The following is a 23,668-nucleotide window of genomic DNA, read 5'->3' on the forward strand; positions in this document are numbered from 1 at the left end:
TTTAAATACAGTATTTACAATTTGAGATTTTTTTTTTTTTTAAAAACCTGCCGATCGAGTTCGGCGGGCTGTTTAAATCTGCTGATCGACTTCCTCAGAAACCCGCGATGTAGTGAAGCTGCAGTAGGTGAAGCGCAGTATAGCGAGGGACTACTGTATATTGAGCCAGCACTTTCAGTCATGGAAAAATATTCTAAGAATTTGTCAGGTTCCAAAACTTAAGAAGAACACCTAGAGTTACTTCTGAGTATCTATAAAGAGCTTCAGTCTTTCAGATCATGGTTGTCCTAAAAGTGCTTTTTTTCCGGAGGCAATTGGACTTTCTGGTTTTTCTTTGGAAAGGTTTGATCCTGCTATACAGAGCGCTGGTGAGACCACATTTGGAATACTGTGTTCAGTTCTGGAGACCTCACCTACAAAAAGATATTGACAAAATTGAACGGGTCCAAAGACGGGCTACAGGAATGGTGGAAGGTCTTAAGCATAAAACGTATCAGGAAAGACTTAATGAATTCAATCTGTATAGTCTGGAGGACAGAAGGAAAAGGGGGGACATGATCGAAACATTTAAATATGTCAAAGGGTTAAATAAGGTTCAGGAAGGAAGTGTTTTTAATAGGAAAGTGAACACAAGGACAAGGGGACACAATCTGAAGTTACTTGGGGGAAAGATCAAAAGCAACGTAAGAAAATATTATTTCACTGAAAGAGTAGTAGATCCTTGGAACAAACTTCCAGCAGACGTGGTTGGTAAATCCACAGTAACTGATTTTAAACATGCCTGGGATAAACATAGATCCATCCTAATATAAAATGCAAAAAATAGTATAAGGGCAGAATAGATGGATCATGAGGTCTTTTTCTGCCGTCAGTCTTCTAAGTTTCTATGTTTCGCTCCTCATCCAAAATTCAATTCAATTCAATTTATTCGATTTGTATGCCGCCCCTCTCCGAAGACTCGGGGCGGCTCACAACAATAATAAAAACAATATTCCAGCGAAAACAAATCTAATATTAAAAAGCACATAAAACCCTATCATATTTAAAAAAGCAAACAACATATACATACCCAAACATAAATATAAAAAAGCCTGGGGGAAAGGTGTCTCAACCCCCCCATGTCTGGCGGTATAGATGGGTCTTGAGTGATTTATGAAAGACAAGGAGGGTGGGGGCAGTTCTAATCTCCGGGGGGGAGTTGATTCCAGAGGGCCGGGGCTGCCACAGAGAAGGCTCTTCCCCTGGGTCCCGCCAAATGACATTGTTTGGTCGACGGGACCCGGAGAAGGCCAACTCTATGGGACCTTATCGGTCGCTGGGATTCGTGCGGTAGCAGGCGGTTCCGGAGGTACTCTTCTTCAGCTCAAAAAATCCAGTTGCCTCTGGAAACAGCACCTTTGGGATTACTTCTTGATTGTTGTTTGCCTACAGAATTTTGCCAGGCTAAAGCAATTAATCTGCATAACTCTAGATATACCTAACAGACATTCCAAACTCTGCTGGCTTTTTGGCCCCTGGGGAAAATGAATGAATGAAAGTGAATGAATGAATGAATGAATGAATGAATGAATGAATGAATGAATGAATGAATGCATGCCCTTCCTCCTGGGACTGCATTCCACCATGGAATGGCTGGCTGGGAAATTTTGAGAGTTGGGAGTCCACACATGCCTTAAAATTTCTGCGGCTAAGAAACGCCACTATAGACAAAGCATTTTGTTACGTGAAGATAATTTTGTAATGTCATCATTTTGTTCAGGACTCTGTGCAAAAGAAATCCATGTTTGTGGTGAAGAGGCTGCTATTAACTTGGTGACAGAGCTCATGTACACCACAGGGGAAGAGGTTGAGGTAGGTGCTCTGCTTTGCTCTCTCTGTATGTCCCGGGGGACAAAGGAGGCCCAGTGGGTGGAGCTACAGGGAAATGGGGAAAGGGGTTATTCCTTTTCCTGGAGTTTGGGAGGACACCCTAACTGTTTTTCAGTGTTTCCCTTTTTTCTAAAATATATCTTCGACTGTAGGGCTTATACCAGGGGGCCTCAAACTTGGCAACTTTAAGACTTGTGAACTTCAACTCACAGCACAGCTGGCTGGAGAATTCTGGAAGTTGAAGCCCACAAGTCTTAAAGTTGCCAAATTTGAGAACCTCTGGCTTATACTATGGTTTTCATGTGTTTCCCACTCAAAGTAATGGTAATTATATTTCTGATTTTGAGTAATTATGGAAAAAATGGAGTCTTGGGATTGCAAAAAAGTTGCTCGGGATCTTCCAAAACCTTTGAAACCTCATATTGTCCAATTTAGTGTGCAGACTTCCAGTTGTTTTTCCTTAAGAGATAAAATAAAGTACAGTGTTCCCTCGATTTTCGCGGGTTCGAACTTCGCAAAAAGTCTATACCCCGGTTTTTCAAAAATATTAATTAAAAAATACTTCGCGGATTTTCCCCCTATACCACGTTTTTCCCCACCCGATGACGTCATATGTCATCGCCAAACTTTCGTCTGCTTTTAATAAATATTTTTTTAAATAAACTTTAATAAATAAACATGGTGAGTAATAATCTAAATGGTTGCTAAGGGAATGGAAAATTGCAATTTAGGGGTTTAAAGTGTTAAGGGAAGGCTTGAGATACTGTTCATAGCCAAAAATAGTGTATTTACTTCCGCATCTCTACTTCGCGGAAATTCGACTTTCGCGGGCAGTCTCGGAACGTATCCCCTGCGAAAAGCGAGGGAACACTGTATATTAAAAGTCATCCATTCCACCAACAGTTTGTATCCTTAAAGATAAATTGCTCAGTGATAGCCTTAGCTACTGAACCACTGCATCCGCCAGAGAGGACTGTAAAGCAGTATATAAATCTACGTCCTATTGCTATTGCTGTTTTAGACTCTTATTTTATTTTCTCTATATTGGTCACTATCTAGAAATGTAATTTAATTTATAGGAGTTTGAGGTTATCTTACTCCAAAAAATTTCTGAATTCTGAAACCTACAAAGGGAAATGTTGTTCTCAAAGTACGGTAGGAGGTTTTTATTAATGACTGAAGCAGAAAGTAATTTCCAATGAATATACAAGTTATTTTCCCCAATACATGCTGTCTCCTTCCCTATGTAACCACTAAGAAAATCCATTAACCAATTGTTCAATCCCTATAAATCTCCTGTATTTGTTCTCTTTGATGTCAACAGCTCCATTTGTTACAAAAGTGTTAGAAACATAGAAACATAGAAGTCTGACGGCAGAAAAAGACCTCATGGTCCATCTAGTCTGCCCTTATACGATTTTCTGTATTTTATCTTAGGATGGATATATGTTTATCCCAGGCATGTTTAAATTCAGTTACTGTGGATTTATCTACCACGTCTGCTGGAAGTTTGTTCCAAGGATCTACTACTCTTTCAGTAAAATAATATTTTCTCATGTTGCTTTTGGTCTTTCCCCCAACTAACTTCAGATTGTGTCCCCTTGTTCTTGTGTTCACTTTCCTATTAAAAACACTTCCCTCCTGGACCTTATTTAACCCTTTAATATATTTAAATGTTTCGATCATGTCCCCCCTTTTCCTTCTGTCCTCCAGACTATACAGATTGAGTTCATTAAGTCTTTCCTGATACGTTTTATGCTTAAGACCTTCCACCATTCTTGTAGCCCGTCTTTGGACCCGTTCAATTTTGTCAATATCTTTTTGTAGGTGAGGTCTCCAGAACTGAACACAGTATTCCAAATGTGGTCTCACCAGCATTCTATATAGTGGGATCATAATCTCCCTCTTCCTGCTTGTTATACCTCTAGCTATGCAGCCAAGCATCCTACTTGCTTTCCCTACCGCCTGACTGCACTGTTCACCCATTTTGAGACTGTCAGAAATCACTACCCCTAAATCCTTTTCTTTTGAAGTATTTGCCAACACAGAACTGCCAATACAATACTCAGATTGAGGATTCCTTTTCCCCAAGTGCATTATTTTACATTTGGAAACATTAAACTGCAGTTTCCATTGCTTAGACCATTTATCTAGTAAAGCTAAATCATTTACCATATTACAGACGCCTCCAGGAATATCAACCCTATTGCACACTTTAGAGTCATCGGCAAATAGGCAAACCATCCCTACCAAACCTTTCCCTATGTCACTCACAAATATATTAAAAAGAATAGGACCCAGAACAGACCCTTGTGGCACACCGCTTGTAACCTGACCCTGCTCAGAATACTCGCCATTAACAATAACTCTCTGATGTCTACGCTTCAGCCAGCTGCAAATCCATTGAACTATCCAGGGATTAAGTCCAATCTTCACTAATTTATCTATCAGCTCTTTATGTGGAACCGTATCAAAGGCTTTGCTGAAGTCCAGGTAGGCAATATCCACGGCACCACCTTCATCCAACACCTTTGTGACATAGTCAAAGAAATCAATGAGATTAGTCTGACATGATTTGCCTTCAGTAAAGCCATGCTGATTTGGGTCCAATAAGTTATTGTTTTTTAGGTGCTGATTTATCCTCTTTTTGAGTAGAGTCTCCATCATTTTAACTACAACTGATGTCAAGCTAACTGGCCTGTAGTTACCAGCTTCTTCTCTACTGCCCTTCTTGTGAATAGGCACAACACTGGCCATTCTCCAATCCTCAGGAACTTCTCCTGTTAACAACGATTGGTTAAAAAAATCAGTCAGGGGGGTAGTAATGACAGTTCTGAGTTCTTTAAGAACTCTGGGGTGGATGCCATCTGGACCCATTGCCTTATTTATCTTTAATCGTTCAAGTTCTTCTAAGACATCGGCTTCTAAGATCACTGGAGCTGAATCCGTACAGTTGGAAGCAATGCTATATCCCTCTATAGTATTATTTTGTAAGGTGTCTTTTGAGAAAACTGAACAGAAGTAGCTATTGAAATGGTCAGCGATCTCCTTATTCCCATTAATGCATGTATTATTCCCGGTACTAAGCTTCATGATGCCGCAGCTTTTCTTCTTCTTATCATTAATATATCTGAAGAAGGTTTTATCCCCCTTCTTTACAGATTTGGCAATTTCTTCCTCTTTTGAGGCTTTAGCATCATATATTATCTGTTTCGCCTCCTTCTGTCTCATTTTATACACCTCCCTATCAGCTATACTTCCAGACTCTTTATACCTCCTCTAGGCAGCCTTTTTTTCATTGACTATAGCCCTTACATCATTGCTAAACCATAGCGGTTTCTTCTTCCTTTTACCTTTAGTTATTTGTCTTACATACAGTCCAGTGGCTTTTAAGATGGCCTTTTTTAATACAGTCCACTGGATGCTCGCTCCTGCCATTTTATCCCTCCCCTTTAATTCATTATCTAAATATTCTCCCATTGCATTAAAATTTGTTTTTCTGAAATCCAATACTTTGGTTGCATTATAGGATTGCTCACAATGAGTTTTTACATCAAACCACAAACATAGATGGTCACTGCAACCTAAATTTTCTCCCACCTTGACATCTGAAACCCAATTCCCATTCGTAAAAACTAAATCTAGAATATTCTCCCCTCTAGTTGGTGTCTTAACCAGCTGTGCCAGAGCTGCTCCTGTAAAGGCCTCTACTATATTCTTACTTTTGCATGTAAGGGCACTGGGGATATTCCAGTCAACATCAGGCATGTTGAAATCACCCATAACCACAATATCTCCCTTTACTGCCATTTGGGTAATTTCATCCACCATCTTGTTGTCATATTCCTCGGATTGCCCTGGAGGCCTATAGATCACCCCAATTCTAATGACAGAACCTTCTTTATTTTGCATGCAAATCCAGAGAGTCTCTAGATCTTGACACGTATTTTGAATTAGTGTTGTTTTTAGACTTTCTTTAATATAAATGGCTACTCCACCTCCCCTTCTCTCTATTCTATCCTTCCTATACAGTGTATATCCTGGTATGGATATTTCCCATTCATTAGAATCATTAAACCATGTCTCAGTTATGGCAACCAGGTCCAAATTATCTCTAGATATTATGGCCATTAATTCACAGAGCTTGTTGCTCAAGCTTCGAGCATTTGTGCACATTACCCGAAGAACATTATTTTCGTTATTAGTTTGCCCCTTATCATCAACAACTACATCTATATTATTTGCAGCTCCCTTTTCATAAGCTTCCAAAAACCGCTTTATCCTCATTGGTCGGGGACAGAAATCACCCACATCAGTTACATCTCTGTCCCCTTTACCTAGTGTTGCTAGGATGGCCTGCTTAGGATGAGGAGCTAGTTACGAGTCTTTCACTTTTAATAATTGTTCTTACTGTCGTGATAGTGAAAAAGATTAAAGTCCATTTGAACCTTAAAATTACCGCGGAGGTGATGGATGGAAGCTGTTTAGTCATTTGTTCAAAACAAGATTTCTTTTATTATAAAAGTAGAAAATAAAATATGTCCCGGTGGGCAAAACAACAAATACGTCTTACATGATGGTGGATAGTAATAAGAAACGAGATTTTAGAATGAAGAAGAAGGAAGTGAAGCTAGATGTGGCAGGATATTACATCATAATAGGAGGAACTTAATAAAGCACACACAGTTAACTATTTAATTACTAAATGTCTCTGGGGCTGGCAATATTCAGCGTGACACTTACAGTTATCAAGTTCAAGCTAAGAGCCTTTTAGGGTTAGAGGTGGTCAGTAGCATTATATTCTAGTTATGGCTATAAATAATAAAAAGAGCCAGGGTGGCGCAGCAGGTAGAGTGCTGTACTGCAGGCCACTGAAGCTGACTGTAGATTTGAAGGTCAGCGGTTCAAATCTCATCACTGGCTCAAGGTTGACTCAGCCTTCCATCCTTCCGAGGTGGGTAAAATGAGGACCCGGATTGTGGGGGCAATAGGCTGGCTCTGTTAAAAAGTGCTATTGCTAACATGTTGTAAGCCGCCCTTAGTCTAAGGAGAAGGGCGGCATAAAAATCGAATGAATGAATGAATGAATGAATGAATGAATGAATGAATAAATAAATAAATAAATAAATAAATAAATAAATAAATAAATGATATTGTATGTTTATAGGTGAAAAGGTACAAGAGGCTTACTCCCATCAAGGTTCTGAATAAAGCTCTTGAATCGCTGGATAACCTTCACCCTGGAGACTGTATTGTTTGCTTCAATAAGAATGACATTTATTCAGTGAGTCGACAAATCGAATTCCGGGGCTTGGAATGTGCAGTCATATATGGAAGTCTTCCACCTGGTACGTATTCTAAATATTTTGGGCGAATTATATGTGGGAAATATTTCTCACTGTAATTATCGTGGAAAAGTTACATTAGCAGGGTTGACGTTTGATTACTAAATTGTTCAATTCTTTTACATCTGATAGTTTAGGTTAGGGGTCCCCAAACTTGGCAACTTTCAAAGTGTGGGTTATGACCTATAAAGCCCTTCATGGCACCGGACCAGGATATCTGCGAGACCGCCTTCTGCCGCACAAATCCCAGCGGCCGGTTAGGTCCCACAGCGTTGGTGTTCTATGGGTCCCATCGACTAAACAATGTCGTCTGGCGGGACCCAGGGGAAGAGCCTTCTCTGTGGCGGCTCCGACCCTCTGGAATCAACTCCCCCCAGAGATTAGGACTGCCCCCACCCTCCTTGCCTTTCGTAAACTCCTTAAAACCCACCTCTGTTGTCAGGCTTGGAGGAACTGAGACATTCCCCCTTGCCTATGTAGTTTTGTGCATGATATGACTGTGTGTATGTATTTTATCTATTGGGTTTTTTTTTCTTTTTAGACTTTTTAATGTAAAACTGTTATTTTAAATTTTAATTATTAGATTTGTTACCATGTTTTTATCACTGTTGTGAGCCGCCCCGAGTCTGCGGAGAGGGGCGGCATACAAATCTAATAAGTAATAATAATAATAATAATAACAACAACAACAACAACAACAACAACAACAACTTTAAGACTTGTGGACTTCAACTCTCAGACTTCTCCAGCCAGTATAGTTGGCTGGAGAATTCTGAGAGTTGAAGTCCACAAGTCTTAAAAGTTGCCAAGTTTAAAGACTTCTGGTTTAGGTGTATTCTTTTTTTTATTTATCTTTGGAATTTCGTAGTGTTTATATCACTTCATTTATTGATTCTTGAATTAACTTCCCCTTATTTAGACAGCAGAGATATTAGTAGTATGAACTGGAAGGTCTTTGTGGCTTGTTGTATAGTCATTATACACTGCTCAAAAAAATAAACGGAACACTTAAACAACACAATATAACTCCAAGTAAACCAAACTTCTGTGAAATCAAACTGTCCACTTAGGAAGCAACACTGGTTAACAATCAATTTCACATGGTGTTGTGCACATTCAACTTTGTACAGAACAAAGTATCCAATGAGAATATTTCATTCATTCAGAGCTAGGATGTGTTATTTGAGTGTTCTCTTTATTTTTTTTGAGCTGTATAAATTCAATAATTTGAGAACATTTAGTTATTAGAAACATGTAATGCATCTTATACTCCGAAAAATACAGCATGTATGATTGTATGGGGACGACCCCATTCCAGACAGATACTATCTCTCTGCCAATGCACATACTTTATAGTCATATACCATAGCTGGCCCTAATGCAGTTTTGGATCCTGCATTTTTTCCACTATCTAATTAAAATGTCAGCTTCAGAAGTGATTAAAAAAAAAAAAAAGTAAAGATAGTGATACCTTGTTTTACAAACGCCTCGTTATACAAACTTTTCGAGATACAAACCCGGGGTTTAAGATTTTTTTGTCTCTTCTTCCAAACTATTTTCACCTTACAAACCCAAGCCGCCGCCACTGGGATGCCCCGCCTCTGGACTTCTGTTGCCAGCGAAGCACCCGTTTTTGCACTTCTGGTATTCCCCTGAGGCTCCCCTCCATGGGAAACACCACCTCCGGACCTCCGTGTTTTTGCGATGCTGCAATTTCACTGAGGCTCCCCTCACTGGAAACCCCACCTCCGGACTTCCGTTGCCAGCCAAGCGGCCGTTTTTGCGCTGCTGGGATTCCTCTGCTGGGATTCCCTTGCAGCATCACAAAAACACAGAAGTCCAGAGGTGGGGTTTCCCATGTAGGGGAGCCTCAGGGGAATCCCAGCAGCATAAAAACGGGCGCTTCGGCTGGCAAAGGGGTGAGTTTTGGGCTTGCACGCATTAATCGCTTTTCCATTGATTCCTATGAGAAACATTGTTTCGTCTTACAAACTTTTCACCTTACAAACCTCGTCCCGGGAACCAATTAAGTTCGTAAGACGAGGTATCACTATATTATAAACCTAAGTAAAAGTAAGTACTCAGATCCTTTTTGTAATTCTCCGGAGAGGGGTGGCATACAAATCCAATAAATAAATAAATAAATAAATTCAGGACTTTATTTTTCTGTTTTTCTGATTGTTTCAGGAACAAAACTCACCCAGGCAAAGAAGTTCAATGATCCGGATGATCCGTGTAAAATCATGGTTGCTACAGATGCAATTGGGATGGGTCTCAATTTGTAAGTACACTAGATAAATTGAAAATGATCTCTTCTTTTTGTAATTTGTGTTTCCGTATTTAATAGGTGATAGATATGCCTCTAAAATACGCTTTTATCGTATCCCATATGTTATACGTAGATGTGTCTTTGCCTAGATTTTCTTTAAAGAAGTTTAATTCTTTTTTGAGTTTAACCAAATACTGTACTCCTTTTTTTGTAGCAAGTTCTGATTTAGTGTCCATCTATTCCTGCTCTGACATGATTTTTCCAAACTTAATAAAATCGAAGAGTGGTCTGAGCAATTATTATTTTGTATCTCCACTTTGGTTGTCTTTGAAAGCAGAGTTAGATTGGTCCACGCCATATCTATGCGGGGCCAGGATTTGTGAGGATGTGAGAAAAAAGTATACTGTTGGCTTTTGGGATTTAATTTTCTCCAAGTGTCATACAAATCAAATTCTTTGATCATGGCCGCAAATGAATTTGGAAGTTTTCGTTTAACGTGGTTTTTACTTTTCCCTTTATAGTCTAAGTTAAGATCAACTATGGCATTAAAATTGCCTAATATGCAAATGTTTTGCCAGCTAAATTATTTAATGTAATTTTGAATAAAAGTTTTTTGTTTCTGATTAGGTGCGTGAATTCCTACTAATAAAATTTTCCCTTTACCTGTACAAATTTCCACCATTAATACTCTTCCCTCGATATCCTTGTAAATTATGCTGGGATTTAAATACTGTATTCCTTAATATACATCGCAATACCTTTTTTCCGTACCTGGTCCGAAGCACAAAACATTTCCCCCAATTTTGAACATTTCAAAAAATTATTATATTTCTCTTTTATATGTGTTTCTTGCCTACAAATAATATCCAAATTTAGTTTACCCAATTCTAGAAAAACATATTTTCTCTTAATTAAAGAATTTAAGCCATTAACATTTACAGATAAAATTATTATTATTGTTGTTGTTATTGTTGTTATTATTATTAATTAGATTTGACTCAGGGCGGCTCACAGCAATAATAAAAACAATGTACAATAACAAATCTAATATTTAAAAATATCTAAAAAACCCTTATTTAAAAACAAGACATACACACAAACATACCATACATAAATTATATAGGCCTGGGGAAGATTTTTCAGTTCCCCCCATGCCTGACGGCAGAGGTGAGTTTTAAGGAGGCAAGGAGGGTGGGGGCAATCCTAATGTCCAGGGGGAGCTGGTTCCAGAGAGTTGGGGCCGCCACAGAGAAGGCTCTTCCCCTGGGCCCTGCCAGACGACATTGTTTAGTCGACGGGACCCGGAGAAGGCCAACTGTGGGATCTAACTGGTCGCTGGGATTAGTGCGGCAGAAGGTGCTCCTGGAGATATTCTGGTCCAATGCCATGAAGGGCTTTATAGGTCATAACCAACACTTTGAATTGTGATCGGAAACTGATCAGCAACCAATGCAGACTGTGGAGTGTTGGTGTAGCATACCTAGGGAAGCCCATGATTGCTCTCGCAGCTACATTCTGCACGATCTGAAGTTTCCGAACACTCTTCAAAGGTAGCTCCATGTAGAGAGCATTACAGTAGTCGAACCTCGAGGTGATGAGGGCATGGGTGACTGTGAGCAGTGACTCCCGGTCCAGGTAGGGCCACAACTGGTGCACCAAACGAACCTGAGCAAACGCCCCCGTCAGCACAGCCAAAAGATGGTTCTCTAATATAAGCTGTGGATCGAGGAGGACTCCCAAGATGCGGACCCTCTTTGAGGGGGTCAGTAATTTCCCTCCCAGGGTAATGGACGGACAGATGGAATTGTCCTTAGGAGGCAAAACCCACAGCCACTCCATCTTATCAGGGTAGAGTTTGAGTCTGTTGACACCCATCCAGACCCTAACAGCCACCAGGCACCGGCACATCACTTCCACTGCTTCGTTGACTGGACATGGGGTAGAGATGTACAACTGGGTATCATCAGCATACTGATGATACCTCACCTCATGCCCCTGGATGATCTCACCCAGCGGTTTCATGTAGATATTGAATAGCAGGGGGGAGAGAAATTTTTGTTTCGCAACCTGCAATCTGCCTATCGGTTATTTGATTTGCTGATGGCTCTAGACCTTGTTTCCACTGGGGTCCTAGTCCTGGCTCCTTCACTTCTTCAGGTTCCCTAACCTCCCCCTCCTCTGTTCTCAATCCTGTTACTACCTCTCCTAAGTTACGATTTCCAGTTTCTTCTCTATTGAAATCTTCCTTTTCCATCAATATCATCTTGTGGAGTTCTTGTGCCTTGTCTACAGAGTCTATCTTATATCTTTTCTCCTTCCAAGTAACAAACCTTCCCTCTGGGACCAACCATCTAAAAGGGATATTATTTCTGTTCAGTTGTGTTGACAAGAATTGGTACTTACGCCTCTCCTCTCTTACTCTGCGTGGAATTTGTTTCAGGATCAGAATTTCTTTTCCTTTATATCTCAGTGATTCCCCTCTGACAATGTTTAAAATTTCATTTCGTAGCTTTCTTTTCAAGAGTCTGACATGGATCTCTTTTAACCCTGTTGTTCTGTTCGAAAAAACTTCCTAATGTTATGTTCGGGTCACATACGACCCGGACCAAAAACTCTTCATTTGAAGTGCTTATGTTTGGTCAATTTGAAAACTTTTTTCACTTGGAAAGTAGTCTGAACATTTCTGCACACAATGATATGAAAATTGAAATGAAAAAAGTAAATCTTATTGGTTTATTTTGCGGATATATTGCATGCCCCCCCCGTTTTTGTGAATTTTTTCAATTTATGGATAGTTTTGCTTGCAAAATCCATTCTATTTTATTAAAGTTGGTGTGGGATTGGTAGCTTGAACATTTCTGAACATAATGATATGAAAATTGAACTGGAAAAATTGATGCATATTGGTTTATTTTGTTGATGAAATGCATGCCCCTCCGTTTTTTTGAAATAGTCTTCACTTTATGGATAGTTTTGCTAGCAAAATCCATTCTATTTTACTAAAGTTGGTGTGGGATTGGTAGCTTGAACATTTCTGAACATAATGATATGAAAATTGAACTGGAAAAATTGAAAAAATTGAACTGGAAAAATTGAAAAAAATTCACAAAAACGGGGGGGGGGGGGCATGCATTATATCCACGAAATAAACCAATAAGATTTACTTTTTTCATTTCAATTTTCATATCATTGTGTGCAGAAATGTTCAAACCTGTTTCCAGGTGAAAAAAGCTTTCAAAAAGACCAAATATAAGTACCTAAAATGATCAATTTGCAGTCCGGGTCAAATAGACCCGGGAACATAACATTAGGGAGGTTTTTTTTTTCAGCAAGAAAGAAACCCCCCACCCCCCCAAAAAAATTCTCATAGAGAGAACCCCTGAAATGATGAAAACTCATGGAATTTCAAGTTTCAGATATGCAGGGAAAATGTTTTACAGGGACTCAAACTTGGTTTCGGGTCACATACGACCCGAACAGAACAGCAGGGTTAAATGTTTGAACCTTCTCACGTAGCTAGTGAGATAGGTATTGTAATGTCCTTATGTGGGTGGGCTTTCTTTTATGTTGCAGCTGACCCTGCGGAGGCTTCAGTATTGGGCTGAGCTCTGTTACGCTCTCTACATGGGGCTACCTTTGAAAAGTGTTCGGAAACTTCAGATCGTGCAGAACGCAGCCGCGAGAGCCATCGTGGGGCTTCCAAGATTTGCCCATGTTTCTTCAACACTCCGTGGCTTGCATTGGCTGCCGATCAGTTTCTGGTCACAATTCAAAGTGTTGGTCATGACCTTTAAAGCCCTACATGGCATAGGACCAGATTACCTCCGGAACCACCTGCTACCGCACGAATCCCAGCGACCGATAAGGTCCCACAGAGTTGGCCTTCTCCGGGTCCCATCAACTAAACAATGTCGTTTGGCGGGGCCCAGGGGAAGAGCCTTCTCTGTGGCGGCCCTGGCCCTCTGGAACCAACTCCCCCCGGAGATTAGAATTGCCCCCACCCTTCCTGTCTTTCGTAAACTACTCAAGACTCATTTATACCGCCAGGCATGGGGGAGTTGAGATATAGATATTCCTTCCCCCTAGGCCATTACAAGTTATGCATGGTATGTTTGTGTGTATGTTTGGTTTTTATAAATAAGGGTTTTTAGTTGTTTTATTATTGGATTGTCACATGCTGTTTTTATCATTGTTGTTAGCCGCCCCGAGTCTACGGAGAGGGGCGGCATACAAATCCAATAAATTATTATTATTAATTATTAATTACCTCCCTCGTTGTCCTCTAGCAACTTTTCACTGTTTACATTTTTGGTTGGTAGTTATGTTAGCTGGACTAGGATCCTATTTGGAGAATCACGTCGTTATATTAATTTGTGTGACTTTGGTGTTCATTATCTTTATTCTAGGAGCATAAAGAGGATTATTTTCAACTCCCTAATAAAACCACAACTCAATGAAAAAGGAGAAAAGGAAATGAATAAAATTTCCACTTCTCAGGCACTACAAATTTCCGGCCGTGCTGGCCGATTTAGTTCCACATTTAAGGAAGGAGAAGTTACTACGATGTATGCTGATGACCTCGTTCTGCTAAAGAAGATTTTGAGTGAGCCCGTGGATCCTATAGAGGTATATTGATGAACAGTCTGAGCTTGTTAAATTCATTTTTACAGTTCTTGGATAATGAGATGGCAGCCACACTGATATCTGGTTTTATATGTGTGTTGCAGTTTGTTTGTTTATTAATTAATTAATTAATTAATTAATTAGATTTGTATGCCGCCCCTCTCCGAAGACTCGGGGCGGCTAACAACAATAAAAAAGACAATGTAAACAAATCTAATATTAAAAATAATCTAAAAACCCCAATTTAAAGAACTACTCATAAATACAAGCATACCATGTATACATTCTATAAGCCTAGGGGGAAGGGAAAATTTCAATTCCCCTATGCCTGACGACAGAGGTGGGTTTTAAGGAGCTTGCGAAAGGCACGGAGGGTGGGGCCAACTCTGATATCCAGGGGGAGCTGGTTCCAGAGGGTCGGGGCCGCCACAGAGAAGGCTCATCTCCTGGGTCCCACCAAACGACATTGTTTAGTCGACAGGACCCGGAGAAGGCTAACTCTGTGGGACCTAACCGGTCGCTGGGATTCGTGTGGCAGAAGGAGATATTCTGGTCTGATGCCATGAAGGGACTTATAGGTCATAACCAACACTTTGAATTGTGACCGGAAATTGATCGGCAACCAGTGCAGACTGCGGAGTGTTGGTGTAACATGGGCATACCTGGAGAAGCCCATGATTGCTCTCGCAGCTGCATTCTGCACGATCTGAAGTTTGCAAACACTTTTCAAAGGTAGCCCCATGTAGAGAGCGTTACAGTAGTCGAATCTCGAGGTGATGAGGGCATGAGTGACTGTGAGCAGTGACTCCCGGTCCAGATAGGGCCACAACTGGTGCACCAGACGAACCTGGGCAAACGCCCCCCTCGCCACAGCTGAAAGATGGTTTTCTAATGTGAGCTGTGGATCGAGGAGGATGCCCAAGTTGCGGACCCTCTCTGAGGGGGTCAATAATTCCCCCCCCCCAGGGTTATGGACGGACAGATGGAATTGTCCTTGGAAGGCAAGACCCACAGCCACTCCATCTTATCTGGGTTGAGTTTGAGTCTGTTGACACCCATCCAGACCCCAACAGCCTCTAGGCACCGGCACATCACTTCCGCTGCTTCGTTGACTGGACATGGGGTGGAGATGTATAACTGTGTAATCATCCGCATACTGATGATACCTCACCCCATGCTAGAAACATCATAAATTGTGGAAAAATGACACCCCCTTTCTTTCTTTTCTCCCCCACTCTAGGCTGCTGGCTTGCACCCCACGGCTGAGCAGATTGAGATGTTTGCATATCACCTTCCAGGAGCCACTCTGTCAAATCTCATTGTAAGAATAGGTTTATCTTTGCAGCAGACAGCTGTTTGAATGCTACTTTACATAACCTGGGACGGGCAAGGTCAGGGGTCACAACCCCCGGCACTGGAGCCACATGTGGCTCTTTCATCCCTCTGCTGTGGTTCCCTGTCGCTCCAAAATTATACCCATTCTGCAGATCTCACTTTTTCATCCACCATAAAATACACTTTGCTATGGGAAAAACTTGGGGAGGAAAGAAAACACTAAAAAGTGTACAGGAGGAGTGTCAAACTCAATTTCATTGAAGGCTGCATCAAGGTTGTTTTTAACCTCCCGGGGGGGGGGGGGAAGGGGGGGCATGGCCAGCTGGACATCTCTTATGTCAGGGGTGCTGTGGGGCCCGAGTGCTCCATCAATGAAAACAGGCTCCCAAACTCTTGTTTTCAGCTCCAATGGTACCTGCAACCCTCTGCCAGCATAAATAGAGCTGGAGAGGGCTTCCAGCAGCTCTCCTGAGCTCTGTTTTCACTGGCAGAGGCACCACAGGCCGGTCCTTTTCTGTTTCCAGGGTAGCCCTCGGGCCAGATCTGAGCACCCCGTGGGCCTTGAGTTTTGACACCCCTGCTGTACAGGAAGGGCCATATTTTTTATAAGCCCCTGAATAAGAGAACCAGGTTTCTAATAACTTTGCGAGTAGGTAGGAGTTGGAAAAGAGAGTTTCAAGTTTTTTATTCATTCATTCATTCATTCATTCATTCATTCATTCATTCATTCATTCATTTATTTATTTATTAGATTTGTATGCCGCCCCTCTCTGAAGACTCGGGGCGGCTAACAATAATATAAAAAGACAATGTAAACAAATCTAATATTAAAAACAATCTAAAAAAACCCAATTTAAAGAACCACTCATACATACAAGCATACCATGTATAAATTCTATAAGCCTAGGGGGAAGGGAAATTTCAATTCCCCCATGCCTGACGACAGGTGGGTTTTAAGGAGCTTGCGAAAGGCAAGGAGGATGGGGGCAACTCTGATATCTGGGGGGAGCTGGTTCCAGAGGGTCGGGGCCACCACTGAGAAGGCTCTTCTCCTATTTGGTGTGTGAATCTTGGTCTTATTGGTCTGTGAATCTTTGAAAGCTTTTTACAGAGCTGGGATGTTGTCTAATTCAATGTTGTTTTTTAATAGGATATTTTCGTGAGCCTCTCTCAAGTTGATGGACTCTACTTTGTCTGCAATATTGATAACTTCAAGTTTCTAGCCAAAATGATTCAACACATTCCACTCCATTTGAGAGCAAGATATGTGTTTTGCACAGCTCCCATTAATCAAAAGGAGCCTTTTGTGTGCACCTCACTCTTAAAGGTAACTTGCATCTATTTTGTAATGTTTTTCATTTTCTTTAGGTTATTTCCCTGGAGGAGGCTATCTAAGCTCCTAGTATGCCCAAACAGTAGATGTGTTTATGTTATATGTATGTGTGCATTTTGTTGTAGTGGCTCAAGCTATCCCTGCAACAACCTCTCGGGCATAACCGTTTGATAGAGCAAGGAGATTTCCTAGTCTTATTTGCCAGTTATTTAAGTCTTTCCAAAAAGTTATTTTTTTGCTTCAAGTAGCAACTGCAAGAAATTTTGCAGTTGCTACTTAAAGCAAAAAAAGAACTTTTTGGAAAGACTTAAATAAGTCTTAAATGCAGCCCAGCATAATGTGTTGATTCGCATATTTGCCCATGTGTGTGTATGAGATCAAATACTGGTTTTGCACTAATCGGGAAATATATTACTGGATGATCATATGAGGCAGCTTAGTTTCTCAGAAATTGAGTGTTGGTTAAGACAATTCCACTGCCTCAACTGAAAGACCACCTGTAACTGCTAGTAAATAGCAGATTAGATATCTGATTTGATCTCTCAACTGACATTTTGAGCAAAGCTTCTGTTTCGTGAAGCATAAGAAATTGTCAACAGCTTTCTAAGAAAGCAAGATGGGTAATTGCTTCCTATTTTAGAACCAGAGGTCGATTCCGCTAACCGTTGGTGATATCAGAGAGCCAGTTCTGTTGGTGGTGGTCCGTGGACGCTGCCATCTCTTTTTCGGGGAATATTTATTTATCTGTTTGTTTGTTTATTATTTTTGCTAGGCTGGGGGGTTTTTTGGGCTGAGTTTCCATCTCCTTCCTTCCTTCCTTCCTTCCTTCCTTCCTTCCTTCCTTCCTTCCTTCCTTCCTTCCTTCCTTCCTTCCTTCCTTCCTTCCTTCCTTGATTTGTTTATTGATTTGATTTGTTTTGATTTGATTTGATTTGAATGCCGTCCCTCTCCGTAGACTCGGGGCGGCTCACAACAGCAATAGAACAATTCATAACAAATCTAATAATTTAAAAACATTTTAAAAACCCCATTATTAATCAGACATATATACAAACATACCACACATAAATTGTATAGGCCCGGGGGGAGATATCTCAATTCCCCCATGCCTGGCGGCAAAGGTGGGTTTTAAGGAGTTTACGGAAGGCAAGGAGGCTGGGGGCAGTTCCAAAGAGTCGGGGCCGCCACAGAGAAGGCTCTTCCCCTGGGACCTGCCAAATGACATTCTTCTTCTTCCTCTCTTCCTCCTCCTCTTCTCCTTCTTCTTCTCCTTCCTCTGCTTCTCCTCCTCCTCCTCCTTAATTTTTTAATAAAACTTCTCAGCATTGTGCATGCAGGCATGCCCGCTAGAAGCGTGGTGTGGCCATGCAGTACACAATGCACATACCGCTACGTGGCCCAGCAGGAAGCAAACTGGCAACGGGGTAACTTAGAACCCCCCTCTGTTTAGAGAGAGCACTGTTTTCTTTTTCTTCCAATGTCTAAAGTACTAAGAGAAAGGAAGTGTTTTGCTGATACTTTGAAAAACTGTAAATTGTTTTGCCTGTTATTTGAACATAAATGCTAAACTTAGTAAAAAAAAAAATGTTATAAACTATAGGAATTGCTTTCCTCCTTGAGCTTAGTTTTTGCAGAGAGAGTTTGGTAATGTGAAGGCATTGCTGTTGCGGAAAAATTGTTTGCCTACTAAATCTGCACTTCTATTCTACTAGTTTTTCTCATCATTCCTATCACCCGTTTCCTCCCATGTTGACTGTATGACTGTAACTTGTTGCTTATATCCTAAGATTTTTATTAATATTGCTTCTTCATTGCTTATTTGACCACATGATTCTTGACAAATGTATCCTTTTCTTTTATGTACTCTGAGAGCATCTGCACCAAGACAAATTCCTTGTGTGTCCAATCACACTTGGCCAATAAAATTCTATTCTATTCTATTCTTCTAATCGTCTCTTTTTGTGTTCCAGTTTGCACGGCAGTTCAGTAGGAATGAACCAGTGATGTTTGACTGGCTCTGCCGACATATTAACTGGCCCCTGGTCCCAGCCAAGAACATCAAGGACCTTGTCCACCTTGAAGCCATTCATGACGTCCTTGATCTCTATCTCTGGCTGAGGTATTGGAACAGAAGAGTCATTCTCCCCTCCCACTCTTCTTAAGGGGCCGGGTTAAGAAATCATTGTCTGTTGGGAGAATCTGCCCCAATGATATATTGTTCCAGTGATAATATATAATTTTATCACCTCACGGTTAGATTATTGCAACACGCTCTACATGGGCTACCCTTGAAGAGTGTTCGGAGACTATAGATGGTCCAGAACGTAGCCACGCGAACTGTTGTGGGTGCATCTAAGTACATCCATATTACACCAACTCTCCGCAAGCTGCACTGGCTCCCAATTATTATTATTATTATTTATTAGATTTGTATGCCGCCCCTCTCCGAAGACTCGGGGTGGCTCACAACAATAATAGAAACAATATGACAGTGAGACAAATCTAATATTAAAATAAAACATATCTAAAACCCCCAACAATTTAAAACCATACAACACATACTGTACATACAAACATAAAATATAAAAGCTTGGGGGAGGATGTCTCAGTTCCCACATGCCTGGTGATAAAGGTGGGTCTTGAGTAATTTGCGAAAGACAAGGAGGGTGGGGGCCGTTCTAATCTCTGGGGGGAGTTGATTCCAGAGGGCCGGGGCCGCCACAGAGAAGGCTCTTCCCCTGGGGCCCACCAAACGACATTGTTTGGTCGACGGGACCTCGAGAAGGCCAACTCTGTGGGACCTTATCGGCCGCTGGGATTCGTGCGGTAGAAGGCGGTTCCGGATGTATTCTGGTCCAATGTCATGTAGGGCTTTAAAGGTCATTACTAACACTTTGAATTGTGACCGGAAACCAATCGGCGGCTAGTGTAGGCCACGGAGTGTTGCAGAAACACTCCCTGGCCTGCACTGAATCTTCGGACGCAATTCAAGGTGTTGGTTATTACCGTTAAAGCTCTACATGGCTTAGGGCCAGACTGCCTTCGGGACCACCTTCTACCACATAGCTCCCAGCGACCAATAAGGGCCCACAGGGTTGGTCTTCTCTGGGTCCCATCAGCTAAACAGTGTTGGCTGGTAGGGCTGCAGGGGAGAGCCTTCCCTGTGGCGGCTCCGGCTCTCTGGAACCAGCATTTCCTGAGATCTGCTCTACCCCCACCCTAATGGACTTCTGGAAGGCTGTAAAGACTTGGCTTTTCTGGCAGGCCTGGGGCCATGGATCAGATGGTATACTATCAGAGATGGTATCCATCATCAAGATTCGGCCATAAATGATACGTATGGTCTTATTGTGGTTTTTAAATTGTTTTTTAAATCATTTCTCTTTTTAGATGTTTTAATATTAATACCGTACGTCTTGTCTTTTTTGGTTGTGAGCTACCCAGAGGAAGTTGGATGGCATACAACTTGATCTAAATAAATAAATGAATTTACAGAGCTGTAGAGAACTGTTTGTGTGAACATCCATCTTTGACAAAATGTCTGTGACATGTCTCTCTCTTTCTCCAGGAATCAGCCCCCACCTGGACTCTTGGTTCTTGAAGGAAATAGGCTCTTTTGCTTAGATTTATTATTATTATTGTTATTGTTATTGTTGTTATTTATTTATTTATTATATTTGTATGCCGCCCCTCTCCGCAGACTCGGGGCAGCTCACAGCAACAATAAAACAATGTACAACAAATCTAATAATTTAAAAATACTAAAAAACCCATTATTAAAATCAAACATACACACAAACATACCATATATGAATTGTATAGGCCCGGGGGAGATGTCTCAATTCCCCCATGCCTGACAGCAGAGGTGGGTTTTAAGGAGTTTACGAAAGGCAAGGAGGGTGGGGGCAGTTCTAATCTCCGGGGGGAGCTGGTTCCAGAGGGTCGGGGCCGTCACAGAGAAGGCTCTTCCCCTGGGTCCCGCCAAACAACATTGTTTAGTCGACGGGACCCGGAGAAGGCCGACTCTGTGGGACCTAACCGGTCGCTGGGATTCGTGCAGCAGAAGGCGGTCCTGGAGATATTCTGGTCTGATGCCATGAAGGGCTTTTATGCTAATCTATACAGTTGTCCTCATTTAGCAACCACACTGGACCTGCCAACTTGGTCTTTAAGTAAAATAATCAATAAATGAAACTTTGACTAGTTGTATTCTTACTTCAGCTTTCTTTTGCATTACAGACTTGCGAATGTTGCAAATGCAAGGACTGGTCATAAAATTACTTTTTCTTCACTAGAAAGAAGAAAAAGTAATTTTATGACCAGTCCTTGCATTTGCAACCTTCGCAAGACTATAACACAAAAGAAAGCTGAAGTAAGACTACAACTAGTCACAGCTTCATTTATTGACTATATTGACTTTGTAATTGCAAACGGTCTCTGAATGAGTCAGTGGCTAAATGATGCCTGTACAATATTTAAATCTTGAAGCTTTAAAAAAAAATTAATTCTGAAACGAAACATTGCATGTCACATAGAAACATAGAAGTCTGACGGCAGAAAAAGACCCCATGGTCCATCTAGTCTGCCCTTATACTATTTTCTGTATTTTATCTTAGGATGGATATATGTTTATCCCAGGCATGTTTACATTCAGTCACAACCCTATTGTTGTAGACTTTTGAGAGGACAAATACAATTTTATTTCTACCGCACGAATCCCAGCGTCCGATAAGGTCCCACAGAGTTGGCCTTCTCCGGGTCCCGTCGACCAAACAATGTCGTTTGGCGGGCCCCAGGGGAAGAGCCTTCTCTGTGGCAGCCCCGGCCCTCTGGAATCAACTCCCCCCAGAGATTAGAACGGCCCCCACCCTCCTTGTCTTTCGCAAATTACTCAAGACCCACCTTTGTCGCCAGGCATGGGGGAGTTAGGATATTCCTTCCCCATGGCCATTACAAGTTATGTATGGTATGTTTGGGTGTATGTTTGGTTTTTATAATAAGGGTTTTTAGTTGTTTTATTAAATTGGATTGTTACATGTTGTTTTTTATCATTGTTGTTAGCCGCCCCAAGTCTGCGGAGAGGGACGGCCTACAAATCAAATAAATAAATAAATAAAATAAATAAATTTTGCTTGCATCAATGAGCTACAGATCCAGGATTTGCCACAAATGTTGGTAACCTTGGAATTGGGACAGTACTAAATTCCGTCAGGGGATGCCCCCAATAAAGGATTTGTAGTCACATAGAGAAGTGATTTGATTTTTCCAAGAATTCCTATTCTCAAGTTGACTGTACCTTTTTGTTTATGTTTTTTTTAAAAAAAACACAGTTACCGGTTTATGGACATGTTCCCAGATGCTGGTCATGTGAGGGCAATTCAAAAGCAGCTTGATGACATCATACAAATCGGAGTGATGAATATTACGAGATTGATCAAGGCGTCCCAAGTCACCCCGGAGGCAGTGGGGCTTCCCGCGGAGAGCGCCAGAACTGACGAGAGGCTCCCGCCTGCCGAAATGGCAGAGGTTTCCACCAGCAAAGTGGTGGCCCAGGCCCTCCGCAAAGGAAGAGGACCTAAAGCCAGGAACTTGCAGCTGGGCGCGTTGAAGGGTCCGCTGACCGAAAGACTAATACAACAGGGGCTCCTCAGCAAAGAGGTGCTGAAACAGTTGGAGAAGGAATGGCTGGCTCAACAGGATGGTCACCCTGTTAATGTTCACGCATCAAACAAACACAAAGAAAAAAAGAAATGAAGTGATGCCGCTGCTGAAATAATAATAATAATAAAAAAGTAGTTTCTTAAGTATTAATTTTTTTGATCATACGCAGATTTTTAAAATTCTCACTACGAACAAAGGGAAGTCGGTGAGTTTTGGGCCTCTCCATAAATGAAACTTTGTCACAAAAGCTAACAAAACTGTGAGGAATGTTCATCTTAAAAATTGAAACGAGAGATCAGAAGTTCAGAACATTCACTAAGCAAACTGTTGTAAGTAGAGGACTATCTGTAATAGCTGGAGCAACTGCATTTGAATTAATGTAGACCAGGGATCTCCAACTTTGGCAACTTTAAGACTTTGGATTTTGTTCTGTCGGGCTCTCTGGTAGACTCCTCCCAAAAATTCACAGGTACAAATTTCAGACACACACACGTTTGAAAATTCAAAACAATGTTCTTTATAATGAAAATTCACTTAACGTAAGCCCTCTTTTGGTATAGCAAAGAGCACTGGTAATTTGTACAAGTCCCTTATCAGTTCTGTGATACTTATCTTGCAGCTGTGAGGCAATTCACAGTCCTTCTTCTTTCACAAAGTGAAACACACTTTGCCCTGGTTTAGTTTCAAAGCGGGGAAAAATCAGCACACAAAAGGTCAAAGCCAGTAAAGCAGTCACGAAACACAACGATCAGATAATCCTCCACAATGGCCAAACCCACAGGCTGCTCTAATGACCACAGCCCCACCCAACCACAGGTGGCCTCATTTTCTTTGATAATAATCTCTCAGTTGTTGCCTATGCATCGCTCTCCGCATGCGTGGCTGTATCATTAACTCTTGTTTCGAATCCAAGGAGGAGCTAGATAATTGATCTCCTTCTGAGCTGTCTGCCACACTCTCCTCCCTGTCACTCATGTCTTCTTGGTCAGAGGAGCCTTCATCAGCAGATTCCACGGGGGGGGGGGGGGGAAACAGGCCTGCAGCATGTGGATGTCTCCCCCACATCTACAGTCCTTGGGGCAGGAGCTGGGCCAGAGCTAACCACAACAGATTTCAACTCTCGGAGTTTCTCATCCAGCTTGCTAAGTTGAAGTTCACAAGTCTTAAAAGTTGCCGAGGTTAGAGACCCCAATGTAGACCCCAGCTAGGTAAATTTGTCAAAAGAACCTAAAT

At 41.5% G+C, this 23,668-nt stretch overlaps 1 protein-coding gene across 2 annotated transcripts in view; it reads left to right on the plus strand.

Annotated features, from left to right (window-relative positions):
* Positions 1-22,585, plus strand: part of SUPV3L1 (Suv3 like RNA helicase) — a 37,241-nt gene extending 14,656 nt beyond the window's left edge. Inside the window, exons 8-15 of one of the 2 annotated variants that reach the window (XM_070752185.1) lie at positions 1,760-1,851; positions 7,037-7,217; positions 9,402-9,495; positions 13,890-14,109; positions 15,347-15,427; positions 16,592-16,768; positions 18,745-18,893; positions 22,105-22,585. In XM_070752185.1, the coding sequence (XP_070608286.1) occupies positions 1,760-1,851; positions 7,037-7,217; positions 9,402-9,495; positions 13,890-14,109; positions 15,347-15,427; positions 16,592-16,768; positions 18,745-18,893; positions 22,105-22,528 (1,418 nt within the window). In that variant the 3' untranslated portion in view covers positions 22,529-22,585. The remainder of the gene's footprint in view (positions 1-1,759; positions 1,852-7,036; positions 7,218-9,401; positions 9,496-13,889; positions 14,110-15,346; positions 15,428-16,591; positions 16,769-18,744; positions 18,894-22,104) is intronic. The other variant, XM_070752186.1, reaches the window with a different exon arrangement.
* Positions 22,586-23,668: the final 1,083 nt, after the last annotated feature.

This window comes from Erythrolamprus reginae, chromosome 5, assembly GCF_031021105.1.
Source record: "Erythrolamprus reginae isolate rEryReg1 chromosome 5, rEryReg1.hap1, whole genome shotgun sequence".
In the NCBI taxonomy this organism is placed as follows: Eukaryota; Metazoa; Chordata; class Lepidosauria; order Squamata; family Dipsadidae; genus Erythrolamprus; species Erythrolamprus reginae.